The 22,249-nt window shown below is 45.1% G+C and overlaps 1 protein-coding gene and 1 long non-coding RNA gene across 3 annotated transcripts in view; one reads left to right on the top strand and one right to left on the bottom strand.

Annotated features, from left to right (window-relative positions):
- Positions 1-4,489: 4,489 nt before the first annotated feature.
- LOC140707660 (uncharacterized) lies at positions 4,490-12,605 on the bottom strand. Its single transcript, XR_012087837.2, has 3 exons — positions 12,483-12,605; positions 11,329-11,422; positions 4,490-5,007 (listed from the first exon to the last, which is right to left on the bottom strand). It is a non-coding gene; the product is annotated as an uncharacterized LOC140707660 (long non-coding RNA).
- A 98-nt stretch (positions 12,606-12,703) lies between these two features.
- Positions 12,704-22,249, top strand: part of ATRN (attractin) — a 172,113-nt gene continuing 162,567 nt past the window's right edge. The window contains exon 1 of one of the 2 annotated variants that reach the window (XM_020812892.3): positions 12,704-13,333. In XM_020812892.3, the coding sequence (XP_020668551.3) occupies positions 12,975-13,333 (359 nt within the window). In that variant the 5' untranslated portion in view covers positions 12,704-12,974. The remainder of the gene's footprint in view (positions 13,334-22,249) is intronic. The other variant, XM_073002142.2, reaches the window with a different exon arrangement.

Here is a 22,249-nt window from a genome sequence, read left to right as displayed (position 1 = left end):
TTTTCAAAAAGAGTGATTGATGGAATACAAGATACAAAAATTTTAGAACTGCAGCTACTGTATAAAGGAATGCAGAAATAGGTTAATTTAGTTGCTTTCCTCTGGATATGGGCAGACTCATTTTAGCAACAGAATTTATGCTAACCGAGGCCAACCTCCGGAATGAATCGGAGGTACTGGAGGGTGGTGGACAACTTTAAATCAGCCTCTACAAAGCGATAACAGTCTAAGCAGAAGGTAATTTCCCTCTCCTCCCATCCTTAATCCGGTTTAATCTTTCTGTATATTCGCAGAAGGTGTCGGACAGAGAAAAATTGCATCACGTTCTGGGTCTCTGTTGGATTATACGCTTGATTACCCTGCAGAGGTGACTGAGGAGGCTTCATCTCGCTGACCAGAGAAGGCAGAACTGTAAGCGTGTAATGCTTTTGCAGAAAATCCTGCTGGCGGCGGGGAAGGATTTTCTGACATGGGCTAACCCTTAGATCTAACAATTGATGGAATATATATTTCAAAGAAAAGAAGACCGGGGGGGGGGGAGGCAATATCTGTTTCCTATTTTTTTATATCCTGCCTTAATAACATTCACAAGCGACTTGTTCTAAACTACTGGGTATTGTCTGCATCAAGTCTGTGAAAGCTGAACCTATGAATGTGCAGGTCGGGTATCACTGGTTATGACCCCTTCCTACTGCTAGAGTCCCCCCATCCTGAGTGGTCTCATCTAGATCGCCCATTTCCCAAAGAAATCCCCTTCTTCTCCACTACAAGGTTTGTGGTGTGCAGTGCCTGCCAACAGGCATAAAAAATGCAGTGGGGGGGAGGACTGGGTGGGAGGGCGGTCAGCATCCTATGGGGCCAAACTGGAAAAATGATGAATCGGAGTGGTTTGTGGTTTCTATCCACGAACCACCCACGAATCCTGGGAAAAAAACGAACTGGTTGTGGATCTTGTTTTCTAGTTCATGCACAGGGGAGGGGAATCTAATGCCTCCCCCCTCTCTGCTGCCCACCCTAACCCCCTCCCACTGACCCCACGGCCTCCTCCAGTTAGGCCTCCGCAGCCACCATCCTTGAAGACAGGGGTCCGGCTTCCCTTCCGGAAACAAGGCCCGCCGTCTCTGCTGAGCTGTGCCCATGCACACAAGACAGGCAGCCCAGCTACCGGAAGGGAAGCCGGGCTTCTGTCTCTAAAGATGGCAGCGGTGGAGAAGGAAGAAGAAGAGGAGGCAGGTCCAGGTTGGGGGGCAAATGGGAGGGGGCGTGCAGTGGGAAGGGGGCCAGGCCATCCGTTTCTTTCTTTCTTTTTGCCAAAAATGAAGCACAGAGCAGAAAGACAAAAATTCAGCATTTCATTTTGTTTCAGCAAAACGGGATCTCCCGTACTGAACTACAAACCAAACCACAAACCAGCCCGATTCGTGTTTGTTTCGGGTTCACACCCATCTCTAATTCTACAACATCCGTGGATGTAACGTGCGAGACTTTTTTTTTTTAAAATGGACATTTATTTCAGTGGTTCTTAACCTTTGTTACTCGGATGCTTTTGAACTGCAACTCCCAGAAACCCAGTCAGGACAGCTGGTGGTGAAGGCTTCTGTGAGTTGCAGTCCAAAACTCCTGAGTAACCCAAGGTTAAGAACCAGTGATTTATTTGATCAGATGATAGGGGTTTTAATAATGCCGGCAGGTGAATCTTAGCAATGTTTCTTTCTTTCTTTCTTTCTTTTTTTTACAGTGTGTACAGATGGAAGTTTGGAAAAATTACTTTTTGCTTCCTTCAGTTCTCAGAAGCCCCCAACCGTCAGGGCCACAGTGATGGCTCAACTGCCAGGTCACATGCAGGCTTTGGTTTCACCCACACAGCCGTTGTGGGGAGTATATTTAACTTTCCGCTCCTGAGAACAAGCTATGTGTTTCTAGGTAAAGGTAAAGGTTCCCCTTGATAATTTGTCCAGTCGTGTCCGATTCTAGAGGGCGGTGCTCATCTCAGTTTCCAACCCACAGAGCTAGCGTTTGTCCGAAAACAATTGTCCATCATGGATAGAAGAGACAAAGGTTAAAAAAAAAGTTTTACATTCAGGTAGGAAAAGTCAGAGGCATCAATAACTGATAACTGATTTGGCAGCAGTGATGTGAAAAATATAGAAATTTAGGTATATCATGAACAAAGGTAAGGTAAAAGTAAAGGTTCCCCTTGATAATTTGTCCAGTCGTGTCCGACTCTAGGGCACGGTGCTCATCCCCGTTTCCAAGCCATAAAGCCAGTGTTTGTCCAAAGACAGTTTCCATGGTCACGTGGCCAGCGCGACTAGATACGGAACGTCGTGACCTTCCCACCGAGGTGGTCCCTATTTATCAACACACATTTTTAATACTTTCAAACGGCTAGGTTGGCAGGAGCTGGGACAAGCGACGGGATTCGATCTTACGACGTTTGGTCTTCTGACCTGGCAGCACAGAGGCTTCTGCAGTTTAACCCGCAGCGCCACCATGTCCCTCACATATGTTTCTAGTGTATCTTTTAAAAGTGCCTTCTTTGCTTTCAGGTCACTAACACAGCAGAACGGCAGAGCAAGGGAGACTTTACGGAGGGGAGGAAGATAAAAGGCATGGCTGTGATAATTTGTACTAAAACAGGTGTCTTATCAGCACTCAAGACTGGCCTTGCTTCCTAACCGAGATGGTACCGATGAAGTGAGATAGCCCCAGGAGTCCAATTAAGTGCTGCTCGCTCAGCGCAACACCTCCAAAAAGTGCATTTCATAGAGTTGATTGCTTTCTCTTTTTTCCTTGAAACATTGCAAAAGAATTTGTTTGCTCTGCGTCCAGGGAGATCAATTATCCACCTGTTCTTTGCCAAACACCCCTACGGCAAGAGCGCTGTCGGGAAAAAAAGACAAAAACCCAACTGTGCTTCAGTAATTCCAGAAAACAAAACACCATGCTTCTATTTCTACTCAGTGTGACTGATGAGAGGCAATAATGCAACCAGTGATGGGGTTTTGTACTCCTTTGGATGGAATGGAGTACAAAATTCTCACATCCCTAACCAAGAAGGATCTTGTTGGAGCCAATATTAGCCAACAGTGCAATGTGGCTGCAAAAAAGGCAAATACTATTTTAGAATGCATTAACAGAAGTATAGTTTCCAAATCCCCGGAGTTGCTGTTTGGCTTCTACTCAGCACTGGTTAGGCCTCATCTTGAGTACTGTGTCCAGTTCTGGACACCACACTTCATGAAGGATGTTGACAAATTGGAACAAGTTCAGAAGAGGGCAACAAGGATGATCAGGGAACTGGAAACCAAGCCCTAGGAGGAATTCAACAAGAACTGGGTATGTTTAGCCTTGAGAAAAGAAAGAGGAGAGATCACATCGCACTTTTCAAATACTCAAAAGGCTGTCCAACAGAGGAGGGGCAGGATCTGTTCTCGATCATCCCAGAGTGCAAGACACGTCATAATGGGCTCAAGCTACAGGAATCCAGATTTAGGCTGAATATCAGGAAATGCTTCCTGACTGTTAGAGCAGTATGACAACGGAACCCATGACCTTGGAAAGTGGTGAGCGCTCAAACAGTACAGGCATGCAAGAGAAAACTGGACAAGCATCCATCAGAACTGCTTTGATTTGTATTCCTGCACTGAACAGGGGGGTTGGATCCCATGGCCTTATAGGCACTTTCCCACCCCATGATCCTATGAAGTGCCGGTGGCTGTGCAAGATAGGTTAACAGGGAACATAAATGCAAAAGATTCTGCCATTAACAGCCCTGCTACACTGTAGAACACATTAACATTTCCCTTTTCCTGCTGCTTTCTGCTTCTCCCAGCATGGTGGCCTTTTCTAATGAGTCATGTTTTCATCACGATGTGCCCAAATTATGCAGCTTCAGTTTAGCTTCTAAATAGACCTCCTGCTTGCTTCTACCCGGCACTCCATTGTTTGTCTTTCTGCTGGTCCACAGTATCTGTAAACCTCTCCCCCAAGACCATATTTTGAAGGAACTGGTTGTAGGGAAATATTGCTATTACATTTTCTCTTTCAGGAATCCTTGACAAGAGGACTCCTAAAGAGGTTCGGAGCTTGAACGCAGTGAAATACGAACCAAATGCGGTCGGCCAAGCTTCTGCAGACAGAGACTTAATGGCTTCAGCAGTCCCCTCTTATATAGACCTCAGGCTGGACACTTGATTTGACCGTGGGTAATTCCGCTCAAAACTAGTTTTTATTTATTTATTTATTTATTTATTTATTTATTTATTTATTTATTTATTTATTTATTTATTTATTTATTTATACATACATACATACATACATACATACCCCACCTATCTGGTTGGTGAGGACCACTCTAGGCGGCTAAGGACCACTTTAGGTGAAAGGAAAGGAAATTTACTCTTTAATCAATATCAAATAGTCCCAGTTTTTCATTGGAAAAATCAGGAAAAGGCTCTATTGTCCCTCACAAAAATACAAAGCCAAGAACATGTGAAATCTTTATTGGACCACTAAACTAAACCCAAAAAGCAAGCTGCGAGCTTTCGATGATAATTCATCTTCTTCAGGCTGTGCACCAAGTGGTTCCAAAATCATATGCTTTTATTAGTCTCAAAGTCTCCTGGCCACAGTTGGGGCCAGGTTAAGCTTCTCAGATGGAAATGGCTGCCGTCTGCAAGAGGCCTTTAATTGGCAATTCCACTCTTACTGTTGCATCCTGATTACAATTCGGCCTCACTGTCTTACTCCCAAGCTTTACCAAGGTTCTTTATGCCGTTTGGTCCTACCACAATGTTGGGTGTTTTTGCAACCTTGCATGTTGCCTTTAGTAGGTATGGTGGGGAGGGACCTTTCTGGGCTGGGGGGACTGTCAAACTACCCAGCAGTAACTGCTGGTTCCCCCCGCCTCCCTCAAAGAGCCTCTTTGCTCAGGCTTTGCCCCTCTTTAAGAGTCTGTTGAAATCTGTTGTTGAAAGCAGTCATGTTTGTCAGTTTGATGTTGATCTGTAAGTAAATGAAACATAATCAGAATTTCAAAACTCTGCAATACGCAACTATCTGCTGCACCATTCACTATGCAGCTTGCTTGGAAACATTCTTGGATTAACTTCCTGAATATAATTTTTCCCTTATTGCCACTGACTCCTTTGCTCCCCCAGGGCAGCACAACGATCTTCATTGCTGCTTGAGCAATAGGGCCAGATGGTGTTCTGGTGAATTTGGAAGTGCAGATGCTCTTAATGACATTCCTTGTAGCTGGCAAGCCTGCCCCCCCCCCACATCCAATAAGTCCAACAATGAAGGGAGGTGGATCAGCAAAGATCAACAAACGAGGAGCAGGTCTTTTGCAAAGTTAATGGCTTTTAATTCCTATTCACGACCAACCCTCTCTCGAAATACTTTGCATTACAATACGGATGCTCTTCCACGATAGTTAGTTCCTGGAAAGGCCTATTTCTCTGCCAGTTACTGTGAGGATGGCAGCTAAGCTCAGAGGGAACCGGAAGGCCTGAGAGGTAGTGGTGGCAGATGATGTTATTGTCCCTGCCACTTAGAAAACCTTGAGCCTCTGAGCTTGTGAGCCATGGCTCCGCTACGACACTCGGTCAACACAACCTTAATACAAAAAATAAATTTGGGCAAGGGACAAGACCAATACCTGCCCTTTCAATTTACCATACAGAAGATATCCCAAGCAAAAAATGCAAAGCAAAGTGTGCTGCTTATATACTGCCCCATAGTGCTTAAAGCACTCTCTGGGCATTTTAGAGCACATTGCTCTGCCCCCCACCCCCAGAGACTCAATTTACCAACATCAAAAGGATGGAAGGCTGAGTCCCCCTTGAGCCAGCTACCTGAGCCTATTGGGATTGAACTCAGGTTGTAAGCAGAGTTTTGGCTGCAGTACTGCAGTTTAACCATTCCAGTGTAATGATAATAATATGGAAAGGATCCTCCCCCATACCCGAAAGCAGCAGACTATGATATGCAGGTGTTTGAGTTAGAGAATAGGATGGAGGTTGAGGCGGAATGTCTGGGCTCTCCTGCTGCTCCCCAGTGCTTCTGACCTGGCCTTATTGCCTCCCTCTTAGCATCCCACACTCTGCCTCTCCAGAAACCCATTTGCTGCTTCTTAGAGCATCCCTTCCTTTTGCCGGTGAGTTGTTACAGCTGTCTGGCAACAATGCAAAATGGGTTTCCCTGGGGGGGGGGAAAGGATATTGCTGTCGCTACATGAGTAAAGCTCTTAGGTCTCTCAGACTGAAACACTGCCTCGTGACAATGTAAAAGCAGCCTGGGGACAATCAAATTTTATGAATTTGTTGTCGTTAATTCAAAGCTGGCAGGGGGGGGAAGCCTTTCTGCCTCCCCTCCCCTCCCCTCCTTTTGAATTCCCTTTCTCAGCGGAACAAGGGAGTCGGTTTCTTTAAAAGGTTGGGAGGTCTTGGGAGTGTGTGTGTGCATATATCTAAGCTCTTTCTTCCTTTCTGTTCTGGACTAGAAGAGGATCCTGCAGTTGCTTTCCTTGTGTGACTGTTGATTTCTCTCCCAAAGATTAATCTGAAAATTTTACTCAGTCCGTCTACCATTGAACCTATGCAAATCCGGGTTCAAATCTGGCTCCTGTTCAGCTTCATATTTCTTGGATTTGTAGTTGCATCTGTGACCCATGCTTATCAAAAGCTGCTCAATTAATGCAATAGTTGGAATGAAAATTATTATTAAGTCAAAATTATAAAAAACATTGACTGGTATTATATACCATATACCAGCTTTAACCACCTAGGTATCTGTTAAATATCAGTGCAGTATGTATGCTGTTCCTAATATTGCTGGGTTTTGGAGCTCTGATGGTGTTATTTCTGAGATCTCCAACTGTTTATATAACAACAACAGTGTGCTACCAAGTTAATTCTGACAAGAGAAGGACATTAATTAATTTGTGCCACTTGGTACTGCTGGATAAGGGACTCTTCAAATTGGGAGAGGCAGTGATGCACCGCCTGCCTCCAGGCTGAATGCTCAGAGGTCAAGGTTTCCCATCTGTTGAGATCTATTCCTAAGGCCTTCAGATCCTGCTTGCAGATATCCTTGTATTGCAGCGAGGGAATCCAAGGCCACTTTTATTTCTGCTACAGTTGGTTCGCTGTCCAACTCTTCCAAGACAGGCAGGCACTCAATATTATTTAGTGCTTCTTCGGTTACTACATTCTCTCTGGAATATAGCTCAGAGTAGTGCTGCACCCAGCGTTCCATCTGCTGTGCTCGGTCCTGGATGATCACGCCTATAGCAGACTTCAAGGGAGCAGATTTCTTCTGTATTGGACCTAAAGCCTGCTTGATACTGTCATACATTCCCTTGATGTTACCTTTGTCTGCTGCTACCTGTATCTGAGAGCAGAGCTGAAGCCAATAATCGTTAGAACATCTCCTGGCAGCCTGTTGCACTTTGCTACAAGCAAGTCAAAAAGCCTGCAAGTTCACTAGGACAGACTTTGTATGCTGCTAGAACTCTCCTCTTATCCTTGATGGCTGGCATCAACTCCTCCAAATGGGCTTCGAACCAGTCTTTTTGTTCTTCTTGCCAAATGTGGACAAGGTGGTGTTATAAACAGCGTTCTTGAAATGTTCCCATCATTCAGGTGCATTTGCATCAGCTGGGCCTGGAAGAGTTTCCTCAAGTGCTTGGGCAAATTCCCCCACTTTTCTCTGATTGTGCGCATGTTGCTATGTCAATATGTGGTCTTCCTTCCTTTTTTTGTGTGTGTGAGACAATCTCTTTGCTCGCAGTTTTACTCTACTACACACCAGGGAGTGATCAGTATCACAATCAGCACTCTGGTAACTGCGTGTGATCATAATACTGTACTAGGAAGGCTAAGTGATGATCAAATCGAGCTGATGCCAATGCTTCGATCTTAGAAGTGTCCAGGAAACTGTGTTGAAGCTTCGTATTAAAGAAAGTGTTGCTGACACAAAGACCATAATAACAGCAAAACCCCAGCAAGCATTGGCCATTTTCATTCATCTTTCTAATGCCAAAATGGCCTAGACAAGTGGGGCAAGAATTGTGATCAGCACCAACTCTAGCATTAAAGTCTCCAAGAATGAACAGTGGCTCTCTCTCAGGGACTTTTTTTCATAGTAGCTGCCAGATCGTCATAGAATTTGTCTTTCACTTCTGGAGTGGATGACAGTGTTGGTGCATATGCACTAATGAGGGTGACTGGTCCCACTGATTAGTGGAGCTGCGGAGACAGGATTCTTTCACTCCCCACAGTAGGTGGAACAATGGATCTCAGCAGAGTATTTCTGACTGTAAAGCCAACACCATTTTCTTCTACGTTATGGAAAACTCTGATTTGTACAGGTTCCGTTAGAATCCTTCTCAGACCAGGAGAGAGGTGTTCCATCATCCATGTGATCCGAAAGAGCAGACATATGTCTAGATGGGTGGGGTATAAATTTAATAACTAACTAACTAACTAACTAACTAACTAACTAACTAACTAACTAACTAACTAACTAACTAACTAACTAACTAACTAACTAACTAAATAAATAAATAAATAAATAATCTAGGTTTATGAAGGTTAACCGAAATCAGAGTTTGAGCAAATGGTGTGATGAGTAAAGCAAGAGTCTATGTCAAACGTTGCTGAATTTTGCTTTTACAGCAGGATAATTTGCATAGCCTTCCTATGGGTGAAACCTCTTCTGCTAGCTTGATAACAATCGTTTTTCCCCCTTGATCCTTTTGCCCAGCAGCCTCCTGCTTGGAGGACTGGAAGGGAGCAGGTGCTGCTACAAGAAGATAATCATCTATGAGAATTGCTGGCAAATTGCTAAAAGAGCATGTGGGCCACTGGGTGTTTTCAATACAGACACCCATGTCAAGGTGAAGTGAGTGTGATTTTTGTCAGTGTATCTTGCACAGGAGGGAGGGCGACGATAACAAGGCGTGCAAGAATGATTCTCAAGGCATGTTAGGTGTAAATTACTAGTTACAGATAATGAATTCTTTTTAAGAAGGATCTGGAGCAAATTCAGAGGAGGGCAACAAGGATGCTCAGCGGACTGGAGACCAAGCCCTTGGAGGAAAGACAGAATGAATTGGGCATGTTTAAGCTGGAGAAAAGACGACTAAGGAGAGATCGGATAGCACTTTTCACATACTTGAAAGATAGTCATCCAGACAAGGGGCAGGATCTGTTCTTGAGCGTCCCAGAGTGCCGGACATGTAATCATGGACTCAGGCTACAGAAAGCCAGATTTCAGTTGAATATCAGGAAAAACTTCTTAACTGTTAGAGTAGTACGACAGTGGAACCAATGACCTTGGTGAGCAGTCTAACGCTGAAGGCATTCAGGTGAAAATTGGACAACCATCTATCAAATCTGCTCTGATTTGTATTTCTGCATTGAATAGGGGGCTGGACTTGATGGCCTTATAGGCCCCTTCGAACTCCATTATTACATGATTCTACTACTTTATTTAGCTCAGCTTATCTATAGTGAAGGCATAATTGTATAGCATTGGAGTTTTAACCGAAGGAGGCATAAATTCACACCTTTTGCAGTGGAACTGCTACTTTTTAATCTGCAGTTCTAAAATGATTACAGTGGTGCCTCGCTTAACGTTTGCTTCGTTTAACGTTTTTTTCGCTTAACGTTTATTTTTTCAGAGGCAGATTGTGCTTCGTATAACGTTTTTCCCTATGGGCGATTTTCGCATAGCGTTTTTGGGACCATGCTTCGCTTAACGTTTTTGGTTTTAGGTCCCCTGCTTCGCTTAACGTTTTTTTTTGTTTTCAATTTAAAAAGTGTCTTAGAAGGGTCCAAAACGGTTCTAAATGCTTGGATTCGTTAGAGGACCCCTTAAGTCATGTGCAAACCTGATTTGGCTTTGATCTGACATTTCGTTAATTTTTTGTGAATTTTTGTTTTTTGGCCCATAGGAACCAATGGACCTGTCAAAATCTGACAGCTCCATGCTTTCCTATGGGGGAGAAAACAATTTACAAAAAATTAACGAAAGTTCAGATCAAAGCCAAATCAGGTTTGCACACAACTTAGGGGGTCCTCTAACGAACCCAAGAATTTAGAACAGTTGCTGAGTCTTCATTAATTTTTTGTGAATTTTTTCTTCCCCCATAGGAAATAATGGAGCTGTCAGATTTTGACAGCTGTCAAAAGTTGGGGGGAAAAAATTCACCATTAATTAACGAAAAGTCACCATTAATTAACGAAAAGAAATCAAAGCCAAATTAACTTTTGCATCCGTTTTAGAGGGTGCAGAAGCTAATCCAAGCATTTAAAACCATTTTTGACCCTTTTATGACACACTTAATTTTGCAAAAATTGACTTCGCAAAGCCATTGAAACCTATTGAGTCAGCTACAATACATTCCAATGGAGGATACATTGTATCGTTTAACGATGTTTCCTATGGGTTTTTTCGCTTAAGGACGGCAATCCGTGCCTATTGGAACGGATTAACCGGTTTCCAATGCATCTCTATGGGAAATGGTGTTTCGCATAAAGTTTTTTTCGCATAAGGTTTTTTTTTTGGAACCAATTAAAAACGTTATGCGAGGCACCACTGTATTAGATTATTAAGATGTTATAGTCACTAACTCATGCAAGAGGGTTGCATGGTTCAAGCATATTCCATTTCAAGTTGCTACCTTATACCTTGTTGTGGGTGTTGAGGTCACAGCAAGCTAGATAAGAGGAGCCTGTGTTTTGTACCTCAGGCTTGGACCAGTTGGATTTTAAAGAAAGTTAACTAGAGGCACATTTCCATTACTCATCAAAAACAGGAAACACTTTACCAGTGTTAACCACAGAACTAACAAGTTGGGAGGTTCTGGAATTGTAGCTGTAACTAATTATTTTTAAATGGCAATGTTGCAAGCTCTCTCTCAAGGTACAATGTGATACAGTGTGCAAGGGACAGACAAACACTGTGCAGTCAAAATAACCTTTGCATAGAGGTTATGCAATAAATATCATTATGCAAGATTGCTTAACACGGCCAGACTGTGTCTTCCTAGCCTCATATGAGCTATGTTCATTAGTCAGACACCTGAGGTTTCTGCCAGATCAGAGTCTTTCCTACTGTATGGTATTTTGGTTGGCTTGTGTTGGGTTAGCAATCTGCTATATATAAAAATACATCTTTACACTATTGTATGGATTTGTATACTATTGTACCAACTCAAGGGGAGACATGAGCACAGAAGGAAGCTATGTCCCATCTTATACTTACAAACCCGTTGTTGTATCAGCCTCTTATCAAAGTGGTCAATCTTATCATACTGACCTGGTCAAAAAAAGGAGTTTGTGCCATTCAGCATGTGCTGGTTTTCCTGGGCGAGGAGGTGGTATTGCCTTCCCTGTGTTTCAGACTTCAGAGCCTAGGATTTAAACACCCTTTTAAAGGGTTCTAGCTGGTCTGCAACATTTTCAAATAAATATCCCATATATACTCACAGGTTTATTTATTTATTTATTTATTGTGAGTCTCTCACAGGCTGGCCATAGCTGTTTTATTTCTGATTGCATTATATGAAGCACTTTGAAATAGACGAGCCTGGATATCAAGATATTGTGAAGCCATAGGTATGGGATGATGCTGTGTGACCCAGGCCATCAGCTTTCTTTTCTGCTCAGTTCTGGGTAACTTCAGCATGTCATTACAGTACATTTTGGCTTTTAAAAAAAGTCAGCTTCCAATTGCTGAATTTAAACATGTGTTAATGGTTGAAGATCAAGCTGGCAAGGTCTCATTATGCCGTCACAGAAGGACAGGGACGATATGGGCCTGCACATTTGCAAATACAGAAGTTACCGCATTAAAAAACTGCAGTTCTTCTGAATTGCAAAAGTCACAAATAGCCCTTGGAGCTGATAATGGGCATTGCTTTGACTATCCTGGCCTTACTGCACCGGCAGGATCTAGGAACAGCAGCTTCCACCAGACAGTAAAAGTGTACATTTATTATTTATTCAGAATAAAATATTTTAATCCCGCTTTTCTCCTGAAAACCATAGGAATTTTTTAAAAATAAAAAATAAAAGGGAGCATTTCATTCTGTGCTTTTCACACCGTTCTGCACCTTAATATACTCGCGTGATACTTTTCTCATACCGCAATATTTCATTATTCGGCTTTTCACTCCAATTCTTTTAATACTGTAAGCCGCCTGGGATCCTTGGGGAGTCCACCTAGTCCCCAATCCACAAAACCATAAACGAGGTGCAAGGGAAAAAAATATAAAATAACGAAAAACCCCAGCTTCAATTCCCCCCAAAGCTTGGAAGGGGGGGCATCTCTCTCCCCCCCCCCCCCAATATTCCCTCATCCTTCCACGAGGAAGGAACGTTTTGGAAAGGCAGGCAAGTCAGGCGACCTCTGAGGAGGCTCACCGGCGCCTCCTTCGGTCCCTTCCTGACAAAACAGGCCCTTCGGCTCACCTGGTCTCACCGTCTAGGCCTTAGACGTCGCCTCCGCCGCTGACGTCATCGGGAGCGGACGCACACGCTTCTCGCCTCCCCCCCCAGCCCCTGAGAAAGAGCGGGAGCGCGCGCGCGCTCGCAATGGCGGCGCGACACCCGCTCGGCGCCGCTTCCTCCTCCTCCTCCTCCTCCTCCTCCTCCTCCTGTGGCGAGTCTTGGGATTGAAAGCAAGGGCAGGGGGGCTGTCGGGCGGCGCGGGGACAAAAGAGCGCTTCCCGCCCAACCGAGAGAAGCTTGAGCCTCGCCGGCCACCGTCGTCGCCCCCCCCCTCGGGGAGGCCGCTGCCTGGCAGCCGCCGGAGCCCCCCTTGCCGGCCACCGTCCGTCCGTCCCTCCCTCCTTCCTTCCTTCCCTCAGACCGCCAAGCTCGCCGCGGGTCCCTCCCCCTCCGCCCGCCCGCCTGCCCGCCTATTCCTTTTTTTATATTATTATTATTATTTTACCTCAGGAGATGGAGCGATGGGACCGGCGGCGGCGGAGGGATCGGCCAGCCGGGCTCCCAGAGGGGTGGCCCTCGCCGGTCGCCTTCCCCTCCGCCCTGGTGGTGGTGGTGGCGGTGGCGGTGTTGGGGCTCCTGCTCCCGGCGCGGCCGCTCCAGGCTCTGGGCTCCGGCTCGTCGTTGTCCGGCAGCGGCGGCGGCGGAGGCGGCTTGGTGGGAAACGGGGCCGGCGGCGGAGCCGGGCTGGGAGAGGCCCAGGAGTGCGACAAGCCGTGCGCCAACGGGGGCCGCTGCCAGGCCAGCACCGGCCAGTGCGAGTGCCAGCCCGGCTGGGTCGGGGACCAGTGCCAGCACTGCGGGGGACGCTTCTGGTGGGTGAGATCGGGGCGTGTGTGTGTGAGAGAGAGAGGGTGGGGAGGGAGGGTCGCTGGAGGAGGAGTAGGAGTTGGAGGGGGCCGTCGTGCTTGGGAGCACAACACCCACACCCCACTCACGCCCACCCACAAACAACAGCACCCCCCAAATCCCGGCCAGTCAGTCCCTTTCCTCCACCTCGCAGGGCTACTCTGAGGAGAATAGGTGTGGGGGGGGGGCCCGCTGAGTCCCTGTGGGGAGAAAGGAAGGGGCACAGAGGAAGGCCTGAGGCAGCAGGAGAGGCTCAGGTAGGCGAGGCAGAGATCAGTAGTCATCATCCTCGTCATATTAGAATGGCGGAGCTGGAAGGGGACCCCAGGGATCATCAGTTCCAGCCCCTGTCAAGGAGACACGGGGGGGGGGGAGGAATCACAGGAGCAGCTCAGGAAGGTGAGGCAGAGAACAGTAGTCATCATCCTCATCATCTTAGAATGGCAGAACTGGAAGGGGACGCTAGGGATCATCAGTTCCAGCCCCTGTCAAGGAGATGGTGGGGGGGGGATCAAACTCCCAACCTCTGGTCTGAACCATTGAACTATCCAGCAGTTCTATAATCATCATCATCTTAGAATGGCAGAACTGGAAGGGGACCCTAGGGATCATCAGTTCCAGCCCCTATCAAGGAGACGGGGGGGAGGGAAAGAGAATCGCAGGAGAGGCTCAGGAAGGTGAGGCAAAGAACAGTAGTCGTTGTCATCATCATCTTAGAGCAGCAGAACTGGAAGGGGACCCTAGGGATCATCAGTTTCAGCCCCTGTCAGGGAGACACGGGGGAATTGAACTCCCAACCTCTGGTCTAAAACCATTGAGCTATCCAGCAGTTCTATAATCATCATCATCTTAGAACTGGAAGGGGACCCTGTCAAAGAGGCACAGTGGGGGAGGGGATTCGAACTCCCAACCTCTGGCTTCGCAGCCAGAGATCTAACTGGCAGAATTATCCCTGTGCTATGTAAAGGACTTGTCCTGGACTGTGGGTTGCAGTGGGTTCAGATTATTTTTGTGATTTGCAAAGTTCTCCCGAGGTGCCAAGGCCTGTTTCAGATTTCCTGATAGCACTAGAGCCTGCCTTGGGTGTTGTAGTTGAACAGCAGTAAAAGGATGGCACTTCCTGGCCAAAGAGGACTACCCCATCCCTTCAGAACTTCCGTGCTTCCATTGTGGGTTGACCGTGATGCAGGACTGAGATTGCATGATGCTCACTTTCAGGAGCAAAGTCTTGGTGGACAACAAAGGGGACCGGCTTCAAATCGGCTTCAAATCTTGCCCCTGCGGTGAACTCACCTGCTGGTATTGTTCTCTCCCCCCCCCCCCCAATTTCCATCAACAACATGACAATCAAGCTGATTTTAGCTTACAGTGCCGTTGAAAGGTCCTTGGCTTACATATGCAAGAAGCTCTCTGAGTGCTCTGGGCATTCCTCCGTAAATGCTTAGTATTCTGCATGAGTGGGGAAGCTGGTGGAAGGGGACTTAAAAGGCTGTGGAAGCAGCCTTGAGGGGCTTGAATGTCACTGAACTCGCATGAATAGCAAAAGCACATCGTGAGGGTTCAAACTGCCTCTTTTATGCTGGGTCAGTAATTTTCGTATCAATCCCGTTGAGTAAGCGGATCAATGTTATTATCTGTGTGTTGTTTACAAACTGAGGTGTGGGTACACACTGTGACTTTCCTCAGTGTATTGCATGGATGACTTGAGCTTTGAACGAGGGATTTTCCAATGGTTTGGGCCTTGCCAGAGAGTTCATTCAGGAGATGACATTGGAAAAAAGTAGAGCTGTGCTTTGCATACCCTTCTGGTTATGCAAGAGAAAAGGCCTCCTTAAGAAAGCAGGACTGTGAAGTCTCAGGGTGTGAAACTGAGCAGAAAGACTCAAGATTTTGCTTTTATACTGACTTATTGGGGAATAGCTCCAACCCCGCTTGCGCTGAGGGTTGCAAAGTTAAAATAGTAAAGAAAAGGGTATGAGGACTTCCTGGGACACCATGACCAGTGGAGGCAGATGGGTAGGTCAGCAGGCAGGGTAGCTGGGTTGGACTTGCATAAATGATTGGAGTTAATTAATGGGAGAGTCGTGAAGGATATTGACAGTATTGTTTTGGTTTCTGGTGAGGACAAATCAAACATTAACTGCCCATACATGAACTTTATGGATAATCTCAATTATTCCTTCTTTGCCACAGAATTCTAGGAAAGTGTAATGACCTGCCTTGAGCCCCGGTTCGGGTAGAAAAGCAGGGCTATGAGTCAATAATAGTAAATAATAAAGGAAGCATCTATAATATCTAAAGGGGTAGATGTATGTGTTCTTGTTGCAAGTGATTAAGGTCCTTAAAAGTTCTAAGATGTGGCAAAACCTTTTGTACACTAGAGTACATTTGTTTAGAGCCAGCCAATGGTGAAAGTAGGTTTATGTGTGTGCATGTACACATATGTGGGAGGGTGAGGAATTGTGGTTGAGAATATAAGTACTTCCTGTAAACTCATCCTGTGAATGGTGAATAACTTGTATGTTCACTGCTTTGCTTTGGGCAACCTTGAAGACTAAGATCAAACATTACCTTTTGTGGGAAGCTGCCCACAAAATCACTTCGTTTGCAGTTGTATGGCACGCACATCATGGACTTGTTTCTTACAGCTTCTGTCCTCTCTAGGTGGCAGTTCCAGCTGTAGTGAACAGATGAATGGGGTTTGCCGTCTCCTTTCTCTGAAACCTGTAGAATGGATGAGAGAGATCTTTTAACGAGGTAGTATAGCAAAAAAAGAAGGTCAGAGCTTTCCTGAGCTTGAGCAAGTGAAAATTACTGAGTCTGGTAGTTTGTGTCTTCAAGTGGTGAAGTAACAAGATTTGTGGGTTGGCATGGTTGTATGACTCCATGTCCACCAATACTGTAAGCAGGTACAGACCTGGAGATACAAAAAGTTGTGTAGAATGGTCCAAGAAATGTCATTTCTTGGTTGAGTTAGGTGGGTGGTAAGACAGCAGGAGAATAACATGTTGTCCTATGAGGAAATAGTAGGAAGGAGGCAGGGGAAGGCAATCTTAGCTCTGTTTAGATGTGAGGGGACAGAGTAGATACTGTGTAGAAGAGCAGCATTCTGAATCTTCGGCGCAATTCTGCTATAGTTGCTAATGAGGAAGATACTTGATTGAAGTGCTGTTGTATCTAAGTGGTAGTGTGATTATGGTGAGGTGCTCATTGACTGTGTGGGGGAATTGATGCTTGGTCTGTAGAAATAGTCTTATATCTTTTCTAGTGGAATGATCTATCTCCTAAAAAAGTGACAGGGGCTAAGTTGGGTGCTTGATTAGGTGGCTTTTTATGAATCATGAAGAAAGTCTGGGCTTCTTTAGCCTAAAAGAGCAGAAAGTGAGTTGAGTGTGAAATCTTGATGCGTCTTCTTGGAGTACTTGTCCTCAAAGTATGATGTTAGTTCCACAGGTCAAGCATTTGATGATTGATTGCACTGAAACTGCCTTCCACAACCTGATTCCCTCTATGTATTGTGGACTTGAACTCCCATGATTCTTTACCAATGGTCATGTCAGCTTTGTAGATGTGAATTGTAATCAAGAACATCTGGAGAGCATCAAGTTGGTGAAGACTGCCTTAATGGTTTGGAGGTCTTGCGTATTATTGAGTCTTTCCATAGATGGGTGAAGGAGACAGTGCAGCGTCTGAATGTGTTATCTTGATTGATGGGCTAATAGCAAGCAGATAGCTTTAAAAGCTTATTTCATCTGTATGTGTATGGATTACTTGGATCCATTGCAGTTTGGTTTCTGGACTGGTTTGAAGACAGAAACAATCTGTGTTGACCTGGTGGATGGCTGAAGCTGGGGAACAGTCAAAGGAGTGCACTCTCCTGAACCTCTCAGTGCTCTTTAATACCATTGATGGTGGTACCCCTTTGAGACAATTGGTGTAGGACTGAAACAGAATATAGTGTTATAGTAGTATCTTATCTTTCAGGGTAAAGTGCCAGCAAGTGGTGCGAGGATGCTTCTTGTTCCCTGTGTGGTCATAGGCTTTTGGATGTCTCAGGATTTATCTTGTCCCTCAGGAATTTTAGCATATGGTGTCCCTGCAAGCTTGAAATTCCCTTCCTATGAACTAAAACGGTTTTGGCATATAGATAACTCTTGTTTCTGCTAATTGGTCCCAGGGAGGCTGTGGAAGCCCAAACCAAGTTTCTGGAAATCATTGGGGATGGATGAGGGCCAACAACCTGGGACTTAATGCAGATGTATTTGAGCATTAGGCAGAGAAACCTGGGAGGCCCTGTGTGGAAGTGTAAGTCTGATGCTGAATAGGGTCATATTCTTTCTTGAAGGTTCAAGTTTGGTGACCTCTCAGGAGGTCCAGGTGGCTTGCCAGATGCTTCCTATCTGGAGGAAAAAAACGTTGCTACAGTCCTCCATAAAACAATGCTTTAGCTTATGCCAAATATAATGGCTAAGTTGCTTATGGAGCCATGTAGTCAGAACACTGGTGTTGCAGCTGCAGAGGTAATTGCCAGCTTTTAAAATGATTGCTTTTTGAGTCCTAAGTGGTTTGAGGCCAGTTTGTCTGAAGGGTCTTTTACATGTACCCTCGTGGACCAACCCAGGCCCTAGGATCTGCCCCATTGGTCTGGATCACATTGCCATTGGAAATATCTCCTAGCTTGGTGGGGATGAGAGAGATGGCTGTTTGTGCTTACAGAATATACCTGGTCTTGGAATCATAGAACTGTAGAGCTGGAAAGGACCCCAACTGGCATCTAATCATCTTGATGTGAGAAACCCACGGCTAAAGCATCCCTGCCAGATGGCCATCCAACCGCTTTGTAAAAACCTCCATCACAGTGGAGACTGTCACTTTCTGAGATAAATCATTCCACTGTCAAACAGCTGTTGCTATCTGGAAGTTCTTCGTCATGTTTAGTCAGAAGCGCCTTTCTTGCGGTCTGAATTCGTTGCTTCAAGTCTAAACTTCTAGAGGCAAAGGAAATAAAGCTTGCTCCATCTTCTTCCATGTGATGGCCCTTCACCCATGTGAACACAGCTAGTGTATCACCTTTCTGTCTCTGCTTCAGGTGGAGAGGTCTTTATCCAGCTCCCTCAACTGTTCCTTAAAAGGGTTTATTTCTTGACCTTTTTGCCATCTAGAACATATGGGTAGCCTTGATATAGGTTAATGGATGAATGTACACATATTTTTATACAGGTGTATATAGTACCAGCTTCAGCTGACGCAAGAGCTGGGGGCACCATTGGTTGCTGTATTACTCGGTTGGTTCTCAGCGTAGAATGAAGTGGCAGTGTCTAGACACGGTGGGTAGCGAGAATCCTGTTTCTTTGCCTAGTACTTGGGAGGGGTGGGGTTGAGGCGCTGGCTGGACCTCTTGTGACTTTTTGTCAGTGGGAAGAAATGAGTCTTGAGTGAGTGAAAAGGAAGCAGTCAGAAATGTTGCGCTGCAACATTAAAAAGGTTTAGCATGCTAGTGTCCTATTAAACAATTTAGCCAACTCTTAAGTGTGCCTGTTCAGTTTTACGTCCTTATAATCAGCTGTGGCTATATTACCTGCTGTGAAAACAGACACATAAACCAGAGATGCATCACGCTAGGGGTACAGTTTGTGTGCACCCTTTTATCGTAGATCCAGTTGAGCGTGCATGCACACACACATGCATATGCGTGCGCACACACACACAGGGAAAGAGAATTGCAGAGCTAATTTTGAAGTTTGGTCATGACAGTCATTTTTGTATGAGAGATAACCTTACAAAAAGAGGTTTTTTAAATGACAGGTGTTTTTCTAGTTCATGACTAAGAAAGCTGAGTAACAAAAGCATCCATGTGGGATGGTTTGCTTTTAGCAAGCTGGGTTTTAAAACTCTACTGCCAGAACTTGCTTGTATCTTGTTGTGGTGCATGTGCTTGTTTGTAATCTTACTTTGCTTGATAGCAGCAGTTCTGAAAGTTATACGAAATACTATGTGGGTAACGATGGGGAAGTGTGTTGAATTATTGCTTGTGAGAAGATGGCAGAAGAAAGTGTTTGAGGATATTCAGACCTTGGAGGTGCTTTGTGGAGGCAGGCGGCATGTACTCCCTGCATTTTTGTTGTTTCCTGTGGGTTTGAAGGCAAGATGTACATCTTCATACATAGAGTAGGCACATATTAGCAGACTGTTTCCAGTTATAGCTGTCCTGTGCATTAGCAGGGATGTGTCTCCTTCCTTCATGCTCAGTGTGCTTTCTGCATAGAACATGGATGTAAATAGAGAAGATGTGCTAGCTAGCAATGTATGAAACTGATCTCAGCAAATGGATTAATTTAAATGATCTTGTCACTGGATTTTTAAAAAACTTTTTGCCTTGGGTCCTCTTGAGGAGAAAGGCAGGAAATGAATGAATGAATTACTAAATAAAGTTTGTTTTCTTTTTTTGAAATCTATTTCCTGGACATGGCTGTGTGCCAGCTGGTTGCTATAATGATTGCAGTTTACTGATTTACATTTAAAAACAGCATAACCAGAATTCTTGAGCATACAATTTATTTAGAAAATAGAAAAACTGTATGCCTAGAAAACCCTGGAAAGGCTGCCATACATTTGAATCGACATAATGGCATCCAGTTATTATATACTTGGCTTGTGTTCCTTATATAATGAGAAAGGCACTATGTAAATACATAAATTTAAAAAAATGTGCTGAGTCAACTTCCTTGTCCCAGTGACAGACCAGTAAGAGTTTTGGAATAGAGGTGGGTGCTTTGTGCCTCGTGCTAGTTCGCATGAAGCACAACACATAGCACCACAGGTGCCGCACTGGCCCTTCTCCCAGCCCCCATGGCCGACAGGCCCACTCCTCCTTCTTTGTGTGCCATCGGGGTCATTTTTCTCCAGCAGTATTCTGCTTTGCCCAGGAGCCTGACCAGCCTGGCCCTGCCTCCTCTGGCAGCTGACTACACATTGGTTGCACAGGGAGAATCCCTCTCCCACCTCCTTGATGGAGTCGTCGGCTGCCTGAGGAGGCTGGGTTGGCCGGGCTCCTGGCCGGATTGGAGCACAGCTGGAGAAACAAAAACTTGGTGGTGTGTGAAGAAGGGTGAGTGGCCTGGCTGTCCAGGGAGGTGGATGTTGGGCCATCTCTATTTTGGAATTGGAGAAAGGGCAAAGGAGGAGAGGGTTAAGACCCTCCACCAGGATGCTACTTTCCTGATATTCAAAGCAGGGCTGCTCATCCAGAAAAGGGGAAAGCAATTTTTCATCACAATTAGTTTAGCCCTTAGTCTCAGGCTTGATTTATACATACCCTAAACCTTACACACTCCAGGGAAGGAAACTGTCTTTGTTCTAACTTAGTGCCTGATGTCACTAACAAAGTGCCTGAGGGTGAACAAACCAAATCCTAGCGAGATGAAGGTGCTCCTGGTCAGGGAAAAGGCATAGGGATTTAACTTGTGCTGGATGAGATTACAGTGGTGCCTCGCTAGACAGTTACCCCGCATGACAGTTTTTTCGCTAGACATTGACTTTTTGCGATCGCTATAGTGATTCGCAAAACAGTGATTCCTATGGGGGAATTTCGCTGGACAATGTTTGGTCCCTGCTTTGCAAACTGATTTTCGCTAGACAACGATTTTGACAGCTCCCTCCACGCTCGCAAAACTGGTGTTTTTGGGACCTACGCTTCACAAGACAGCGATTTAAACAGCTGATCAGCGGTTCGCAAAGCGGCTTTCCTATGGCTGATCTTTGCTAGACAACGATATTCTTCCCCATTGGAACACATTAAACAGGTTTCAATGCATTCCAATGGGGAAATGCTTTTCGCTAGACAATGATTTTGCTAAACAGCGATTTCAGTGGAACGGATTATTATCATCTAGCGAGGCACCACTGTACTCCTTCCCCAAAACATAGGTACTTCTGGCTTCAGTTCTGAGCTTGGATGCTTTGTTCTTGGGAGTGCCTTTGCATATTTAAATCTGCTGTGTAATCTGTGCCTCTTCTTGTAAATATCTGAACTGGCTGCAGTGGTATATGCCGTGGTTACATCCTGCAGGTATTAAATGCATGGGTGTTCTATGTGGAGCTGCCTTTGAAAAGTATTCGGGCATTTTAGCTGTTGAAATTGATGTAGCCAAGCTGTTGGCTGGGGGTGGTTACAGGGAGCAGGTAATGCCTTGTTATCACAGCTTCACTGGTTACCAGTCTGTTTCCAGCCTTCAATTCAAAGGGAGTATTTAAAGTCGCCTATGGCTGAGGTGCAGGCTGACACGTTTGGTAAGGATACACAAGAGGGCAGTTTGATTGACTGTTCCAAGCTGTGGATCTCTCTCTCTCTCTCCCCCCCCCCCCAATTTGTCTTTTCACTGTCAGATAGGAACATGCTTCTTCAGGCAGACCATTGGAAATTAAGTTCCTGGAAAAGAAATGAGATTTTCCTAGAAGGTGCAATATACTTTACTGTTCTGCAGTGTGTTTTTAACATGTTTTACATATTCTTAATTAGTGCTTATAATACTGATGTGCATTCATTGTATTTTAAAGGTGCAATTTGTTGTGATTTCACTTGCATTTTTTTTAGTTGTTTGTAAGGGGCTCCTTTTTGGGTGAAATGTAAGATAGAAATAAAATAAATAAATAAATTCCTAGATCGGCTGGCAGGCCTTCTTTCATCAGCACAGGTACCTAATTGGGTTGTGGCAGATGTTTTCTAAGCAGGGTACTTATGGCGAGCCAGTGGAAATTTACCATATCCTTGGCAGATTTTGATTCTGTTAATGCCTCTACTTTCCTGTCATATGCAGTGTAAATGTAAGTCAAGCCAGGGTGGATTTGGTTTAAATCAAATTGATTTAAAATTTTAAAAAGGT

This window comes from Pogona vitticeps, chromosome 5 (assembly GCF_051106095.1).
Source record: "Pogona vitticeps strain Pit_001003342236 chromosome 5, PviZW2.1, whole genome shotgun sequence".
Taxonomy (NCBI): domain Eukaryota; kingdom Metazoa; phylum Chordata; class Lepidosauria; order Squamata; family Agamidae; genus Pogona; species Pogona vitticeps.
The sequence above is the reverse complement of the archived record's forward strand: the minus strand, read 5'-3'. Positions and strand labels throughout refer to the sequence as shown.